At 42.5% G+C, this 8893-nt stretch overlaps 1 protein-coding gene across 1 annotated transcript; it reads left to right on the forward strand.

The window, feature by feature from the left end:
• Positions 1–151: 151 nt before the first annotated feature.
• kctd12.1 (potassium channel tetramerisation domain containing 12.1) lies at positions 152–3552 on the forward strand. Its single transcript, XM_007547153.2, has one exon. The coding sequence runs from the start codon at positions 946–948 to the stop codon at positions 1804–1806; it is 861 nt and encodes a 286-aa protein (XP_007547215.1). The 5' UTR covers positions 152–945; the 3' UTR covers positions 1807–3552.
• The last annotated feature ends 5341 nt before the right edge of the window (positions 3553–8893 follow it).

The raw sequence follows: 8893 nt of genomic DNA on the forward strand, positions 1-8893 counted from the left end.
TTCTTTCTTTCTTTCTTTCTTTCTTTCTTTCTTTCTTTCTTTCTTTCTTTCTTTCTTTCTTTCTTTCTTTAGAAATTGACCTAAAATATGTCCATGTTTTATACTGCAATCACCATCATCTGCACTGACTTTGGATTGGATGGGCACTTCACTCCTCCTGTGACTTTCTGTGCCCCACTCCCTCCAGACTGTGGGATATTAATTTCCAATTGAGATGCAACATTTACTTTCAGCTAAAAAGAGGACTTTGCAGCACCGAGCAGTAATTCCATCTTTTCCTCCTCAGTCAGATCAGATGGCCCCTGACGTTAAAGTTGAGTCAAGCTGCTGCAGTGCATGTGATTTGATTTGTCCATAAACTCTCGAATGCCGTATTTGCTTCAGATTTTTTTTCTGGTTGTCGTGTGGAAAGAGTTTCTCCTTCCACTTAACCTTCTGTTAACGTGTGAAAACAGCTCCCTGTGTGCGAACAGCCAGTTCATATGAGAAAATGACTTTTCTGAGGATAAGACTGACGTATCAGCTAGTACTTGAAATCCACCACTTTGTGTGAATGAATTTATATAACTTATAAATTAACAGTTTATTTTTTTGAGATATTCTATTTAAAATTTAAGGAGTGGGAAATGCCCCTCCGTGTCTCTCTGAAGTAACGCCCCTGAAACCTGAGGATACCATTTGCGTTCATCCTCTCCTCTCCATGCTTGTCGGTCCGTATTTGTATTTGCGTGTGAGAGGCGAGCGAGAAAACGGGAGTAGGAAGCTGCAGAGGCGCCCCTCACGGCAGCATCTCAACAGTTAAATGTTAATTTATCAGTCACCCCTGTGAGTACGCGCACACACGCACATGGTAAGCCCAGTCTTCATAAGCAGGCTGCCGCCGCTGGCACCTCGTTGTTCCTTCCCACTGATCCTCCTGCTGCAGCGCAGAGCGGCTCGGAGAACATGGCACTGGCCGACACGGAGCGCGCCGCGTCCGGCTGCGGGGACTCGGGCTCCCCGTTTTCAGAGATCATCGAGCTGAACGTCGGCGGGCAGGTGTACGTGACCAGGCACAAAACTCTGATCGCCGTGCCGGACTCGCTCCTGTGGAACATGTTCAGCAAGAAGTCCCCCAAGGAGCTGGCGAGAGACAGCAAGGGGCGCTTCTTCTTGGACAGGGACGGCTTCCTGTTCCGATACATCCTCGACTACCTGAGAGACCTGAACTTGGTCCTCCCGGACTACTTCCCGGAGAAGAGCCGCCTGCAGAGGGAGGCTGACTTTTTCTTGCTGCGGGACCTGGCTAAGCGCCTCAGCCCGCGGGTGAGTAAGGACAACTCGATTAGCGAGGAGATCAGCCAGAGCGACACGGAGGACGGCGCGCAGTGCTGCTCCTCCTCCGGGGAGCCGTTGCGCGCCCTGTCCGCCAGCGGGGCCATGCGCTCACCGTCTCTGGACTCCAGAAAGTCCGGGTACATCACCGTAGGATACCGCGGCTCCTACACGATTGGTAGGGACATCCAGACCGACGCCAAGTTCCGGAGGGTGGCGCGCATCACCGTGTGCGGGAAGACCTCTCTGGCCAAAGAGGTGTTCGGAGAGACGCTGAACGAGAGCAGGGACCCGGATAGGCCCCCGGAGAGATACACCTCCCGCTACTACCTGAAGTATAATTTTCTGGAGCAGGCGTTTGACAAGCTGACAGAGGCGGGCTTTCACATGGTGGCCTGCAGCTCCACGGGTACCTGCGCCTACACCAGCAACGATCCAAACGAGGACAAGATCTGGACAAGCTACACTGAATATGTCTTCTGTCGGGAATAAGCTCATTCGTGCCATTTCGATGTAAAAAAACAAACAAACAAACAAACAAAAAAAATGTACATAGCAAAACAAAATCTAGAAAGGACTGTCTTTTTCAAAAGTTCTTGTTCTGAATGGTAGGGAACGAGTGGCAGAGAGAAAACTGATTACTCGGCTCGGAAATAGATTCTAGACACGGTTCTAACTGAATTTCACGGAGAAAATCAATTTGAGTTTGTTAATTGAGCATCACATGAGCAGTTGCGCCTCCAAAGTATGGGAGGGGGGGGGGAGGGGGAGTGGTTATCCTTAAAAATGTTCATTTTCCAGTGTCCAAACAACATGTGGGGTTTTTAGTTTCTCACCTAAACTCTGTGTGACATGATGTCAGGCCTTAACTTAGACAAAGGCACTCCTGATTCTTCAAAAATGAAAAGCACAAGTTGTAACATTTAAACAGAGATGAACAAATTTCTTTGTTTTGTTATTTGTTCCATAAATGGGAAATTATGGTTTAGACCTGACAGCAAAGCTTTTAAGAGGGTTTCCTACTATTTTTTTCTTCTTTTTTTAAATAATCCCACTCAAAGTAAGAAGAAAGCCCTCCAAACCCAACATAACACACCATAACGAGCTAGAGCATTTCAAGCAAGGGGATCAACAGGTATTAACTTATTTAGTGCAGAAATTCAATGTTAAATCACGTTAATCTTTCTCTGCTATTTTTCATAGAACATAACTGCTTATTTAGGTAAATATGTTGCCATTTTAATTTCTTTTAAATATATAAATAATACAACAGTATTTAATATTTTTTCTTACATGTTGAATTGAATCTTTTAAAAAATGTAAAGATTACAAATCTTTGTGTGTTTCAATTAGATGAGATGCATCTGGTGTGAAAATGTTGAACGAGTCAATGGATAATTAAGATTCATCTTGGACTTGAGGCAAGCAACTTGACACTTTGACTTACCCCATAGCAACTTGACTTGGACTTAAAGATTAACGAGATTAGACTTATGGCAAAAGATTTGAGACATGGATTTTTGTGTGTGTGTGGCATTAGTGGCCTTTGTTGACAGAAGATGGGAAAGAGGCCAGAGAGAAACGGGTAGCCATGCAGCCAATGACCAGGTATTGAACTCAGTGACGTGGATTGTAACGTGGAGAACCTCCTCTAATCGTTAACCCTTGAGGCTTGACTTGGACTTGTCCCTCAAGACTAGACATTAATTTGAAATCGCTCCTGAAAAACAACAGCTTTTGACTTAGACTTAGTCCTTTGTAGCTTGAGGCATGATTTGGACTTGCTTCTTGTAAACTCGAGACTTAATTTGGACTTGCCCCCGTTGTGTTTTGTCTTGGTCCTCAGTAACCTGAGACTTGACTCAGACCTGCTCCTTAAAGACTTGATACTTGACAAGGACTTGGAAGAAATGACATGCAACCATCCCTGCAGTCTTTCGAAAACTTTCTGGAGGCGCCCTGGTGTTTGTGCTGCGTGGCATGGCACAAGCAACTGCCATCGTCTTCATCGCCATATAGTCCCAGCTGATTTAACGCTGAACTGATTTGATGTCCAGGAGAGCTGACAGGCGGAGATTAATATTCGGTGTCAATGTACATTCAAGGTTGACTTGTTTGCCCAAGTTTTGTAGTGTCTTCTAGCAGTTTCTACCGCTGCAGTGACCGTAAATGTATACGTGGAATGTCTGCTATATTTGTTACAGTGTTCAGACCTAAATAAAGCCTTCTTCTCTTTTACTCCAAGCTCTTTGCCAATCATGTTCCTCTTATAATCTGCACTATCTGTTAAAATTAGTGGGATTTTACCTCCCTCCCCCCCTTCATTTCAAACCCCTACTCCACAGGGAATCAAAGAGTCAGCCTCAAAAAGAGAGACATGCCCTGTCCGGAAATCTCAGCCCTGCACGGCGCTGGGAAAATTTGTTTCACTTTTCGAAAACCCTAAAGGCCTAACATTGAACATTTTCCTCTCTTTCATGTTTGGCTTCTTGGATGTGCTCCGTTTTCTTTTCAACCGCACGAGAAGAAAGCCTCCACGTCTGAATGTTGTTAGCATTTAAATGTTGCAGGAGGATGCGCCGCTCCTATTTTGTCACACGAATTCGGCAGCGTGGCGTGTGGATGCAAATAATGCAGCTGCGCACACATGATGCCATTATCATTTCAAGTGTAAATAATGAAAGGGTCCAGCTGCACACAAATAGGAGGGTGCCGTCTGCCAGCGATTGTGAATGAATGGAGAGTCAGTGATTGGCCAGAGCGCAGCCAGCTCTCGCTTGAAACGGACTCAGAAAATGGATTGTTACACCTTCAAAATGTGGCTGGGATTAGAGAACGAACAGCAGGCCCTCTTTGGGGCTCGGCAGAGATGATCTCTTGGCTAAATCATTTAAAAAAGACTGTAGGTCTTCCTCAGCCACCATGTAGAAATTGTGTGAATTCAGTAATATTTACATTTTTAATCTCTACACTGTATTTTCATTCTAAATTTATGTTTTGCACATTTGATAAAAGCAACGTGGTCGGCATCTCAACAACCACAACAAAAGCAACAGGTTTCTGTACTAAAATGTATTTAGTGAGATTCAGCAGCTCAGTATTGGCTTAGCCTTACTTTAGGTCAAAAATCGTTATACCCTTAGGCAATTTCATAATTCAAAATTTGTAAAAGAAGAGCCGGTGCAGCGCTCTACGGTCTGAAAGCCTACCACTGACTCCTTCAAACATGCCTTGTGTCAGTGTGGCAAAATCATCCAAATGGCTTTCCAGAGAAGACATTTGCCAGATCCTTGTTGGTGCCTGCAAGTTTCAATCTAGCCTGAAAGAGTTGAGTTTGGAGCAGACTCTTTTTTTTTCTTGATTGGTACACACTCACAACATGGCAATGTGAAACTGTCTTCATCAGACAGTGACACTGGTGGTGTAGTAGTTTTCCATTCATGGTAAGTTGGGGATTTTGCGGGTCCTAAACTCTTCCTGTAGAAATTTCTTTCACTTAAGTCTGATACGTTGGGTGGGTCTGGTGCTTTGAAACTAGGTGCTCCACCAGAAGAGCTTGAGTTGCAATTTGCTGAGAAACATTTAATGAAATATCACTGGGGATTCATTGATATATTTGAGTCTGTACGAAGAAAATGTGACCCTGTGGACTTAGAGGAAAATCTAAAATAAAAAAAACAAAACAAACAAACTTGTGTACCCAGTTCTTACGTTTAAAAATCAGTCTCGGAGAGCTAGCAGACACATATCGGTGTACAAAAAAGCACATTATAAGGTATACTCTCACAACCCTTCCCTATACAAAATCTAGGTATTACTTTGAGAAATGCTCATGCTTCAAAAATAAATAACTAGTTTTAATCCTTTCTTTTTTTTTCCTTAGCGTCAGAGACACACAAGACAATGGACAGCATTGCCATTTATTAGAACTGGCCTCTTTTACACGACATTTATTCCTTGGAAACACCCTCGATTAGTCACCAGTCCATCATCGACTTCTGCGTGCAAACAACTGACTCATGGCCATGTTTACTCATGAAATATTATGAGCACCTCAGCCGCTGTGACACTCGTCTCCTCTGAGACTGTGGATTGGGACCCAATTGAACATGTGCAGGGAACTATCATTCACAACTGAACAAATTGTTCAAGCTGTCGCGGCACATGCAAATTCAGTCCCGCGGTACTTGCTTCATATTTCAGCCATAGAGCGTGATTTCCATTGCATGTTGTCACTGATTGTGAAATGGGAAGAAAAAGGAAAGAAACAAGTATAGCCTGTGTGATTGAAACGACGGATGAAATCTTTATATATGCGTCTTTGGAATCAGTTGCGGTAGGCGAGAACTCTCTCGACAAATGTTACCAAGTCCACAGACTTGGTGACATAATTGGCCTGTTGGAGCTGAGAGTTGTTCAAAGAGATTGTTAGAAAAGGTCAAGAGCATTTCTCAAAGCTTTATATGAATCATACATGAACGATTTGCTCTAATAATCAGTGTCCAGGATACCACCCTGTGTGAGCAGCTAACTAAGGTAAGTCCAAAGCCCCAGAATCTCCCAAACACAAAGCGAAGGACTTCTGGTGGCCAGCGTGAATACGCTATGCAAGGTCAACCTGAATAAGAACTACTTCTAATTTTGTAATTTTAAGATGACATGTTTTTTGTAGATTCATAATCCACCACCTAAACATTCTGTACTAAATTCCCCGTCACAACATTAGAGCTAGTTCTTGTTCATTCATCAGTTCTGTCAATAAAATAAAATTTGAGAATTTATTGAAGCATAGTGTATCTGTGATGTCATTGTGTGGCACCTGCATAGCATTTTAAACTTGATCAGTTTATTTAGGTCTTTTTTTTTATTACTTTTTTCTGCTCATATAAATTTTTATTTCTCTAAACTCTCAAGAAACTACTTTAACTAGAGACACCAAAATGAGTTTAATTAAAAATGCCCTGCGTTGCCATGCTGCGGTGATAAATCACCCATGAAGTAAATGTTGAAATTGTTTGAGACACTGCATTTATTTCTAAACTATATTAAGAAGAGTGACTTGGAAACTAAAACATTGATTATTATTATAATACGCTGGTTGAGGAAGGGAGCTCTGAACATCTCACAGAACAATGTTTAATCCATCGTTAAATATGGAAAGAGTTTGACACGGCAAACCGAGAAAGACGTTTAACCTAATTAACCTAATCAGACTCGACAGGCAGGGTGGACAATAATTAGAAAAGTATTAGAAACTTTGCTTGAACTTCAGCAGGAAAAAAGATAATATCCCTTGACATTTTTTTTTGCATTTCATGGTGTTCCACAAATTATTGTATTGACTTCCATCCATCCATCCATCCATCCATCCATCCATCCATCCATCCATCCATCCATCCATCCATCCATCCATCCATCCATCNTCCATCCATCCATCCATCCATCCATCCATCCATCCATCCATCCATCCATCCATCCATCCATCCATCCATCCATCCATCATGTGCTTGTTGTAGATTCTCAGACAAATTTAAATCTCGACTGTTTCAAAGTCATTTTCATACATGGATATTCTGTGAAGCAAGCTTTTCCCTTGCAGCTCTTGGGTAATGCTTTGGGTAAACCTCTCTTCCAGCCTCCAGTATTTCACAGGCTTTCCTGACCAGCTTTTATGTCCCTGCTGAAGACATGACATACAGCACGATGTTGCCTCCCCTAAGTTTTAACCCTTGTATGAAGAAATGGGGTCCAACCGACCCCACACATGTAAAACTTGTATCATTTTCCATAGTCCTCTACGTTTGCCTCAGTCCTCGCACACACAAGGGTTAAGGTGTGGATAGTGTGTTTTTAGGGTGATGTGCAGACCTAGTGAACCAGTAAACAGCAAAATCTCAGATCCTCCCCTACATGGCTTATGGACCAGTGCAGATAGGAATTCAAATGGCTTTATTTTAAACAGTGTCAATCTCCCTGTCATTTTTCCATAAAGGTGATATGTGTAGAGTGATGACTAACGCTGCGTCTCTGATTAATGTTCTCCTTGCCCTGTGTGGCAATTTGGTGGATCTTTCCATTTTCCAATGTCAAACTGAATGGTCATTTGAGAGATTTTCAAAGCTTAGGGTAATGTTTTATGACCTTAAGCTGCTTTAAAGTCTGCAGCTAAATTGTTTTGGCACATTCTTTGGTCTTTATTATTTTACATTTAGCCCACTAAATGCCCTGAAGTTGTATAATTTTATTTAAATATTATTTTAAAGAAATTGAAACCATATCTATTTAACATTCATCTTGTTGTACATTACTTCCTGATCCTAAAGAAACACATACATGTTTTGTTCACATACACACAGTTACCATTGAATGCACACACTCTTAACTATTAACAATTTAAAAAGACAAATTAACCAAACAGTGGGTGTGTGTGGACAGTGGGACAAAGCTGGAGTAACCCAGAGAAAACACAGGGAGACCCCAGGCCAGGATTTGAACTCAAGCCCTTCATGTTGCAAAGGAACGATGCTTCCAACTGCACCACCAAATCAGCCATAGGTGCAACAACTGTTAACCAAATTGGCCCCATCAAATTGTCTACTTGTAGTGTTTTTCTTAAAATTACAAAGCTAATTGTGTTTTAGGTTGAAAAGTAAGAGGCTTAAAATGTAGATCAGCATCTAAAATTAAACCTCGTGTGTAAGGATGCCTATGAGTTGCATCCAAATAAATAGAAGTTTAAAAAGTTGCACATGAGCATTGTGTAGGACTGCAAAACATCATATAAGGAAGCAAAAACATGACGTCTTGCAGAGTTTGAAACAACTGAATTCACTTTGTGCTCATTTTTATTTTGCATTTTTTTTTAACATTTGAAAAAAGCACACGTTGCATTAAAATCCATCTCGTGTGCGTCCTGGCCCTGCTGGACGTTCGCCAATGCCACAATTTGCGATCATCAGGCCCCACATCAACGTAACGCGTCCCGATAACCCGAGCCGAGATGCCATCCACGCGCTCGGCCATTAAACCTGCCACCTTTCATGGCTGCTGGGTCCTTTTGAAAATTACGACCATCAAAAAGAAAATGTCCTTCCTGCAGCAGCCATGCATTTGTGTAAAAGCCTCCCCATATACAGCGCTGCTCGTCTCACATCAAAGCCTCACAGTCGAGTCTCCTCTGCATTCGGAGGGTTATTGCCAATCAGCAGAGTGTTATTTGCTCAATGGCGTGCTCATTTTTTCATTCATGTGAGGCAGCACCTGGCAGCAGCAGACTCCCCTTTATGCTTCTCATATTTGATTGCTGCCCTAAAGACCAATTACTGGACTTCAGCACCAATCAGGATGCATTAAGTTGCTCTTTCGAGAGCACTGCGACTTTATTATGAGATCTCAATGACTCCTGAATTAATCAGTGATGTTTGTGTTGGACTTTAAAAAAACATCAAGCTGTACGCTAAGAGTGAGCAAGACATCGACTCACTGATCCACACCACCAGGATCTACAGCGCTGAGGTTGGGATGTCATTCGGACTAGAGAAGTGTGGCCGGATGGTTACAAAGAGAGGGAAGGTCGTCC

This window comes from Poecilia formosa, unplaced genomic scaffold (assembly GCF_000485575.1).
Source record: "Poecilia formosa unplaced genomic scaffold, Poecilia_formosa-5.1.2 Scaffold19, whole genome shotgun sequence".
Classification (NCBI taxonomy): Eukaryota; Metazoa; Chordata; class Actinopteri; order Cyprinodontiformes; family Poeciliidae; genus Poecilia; species Poecilia formosa.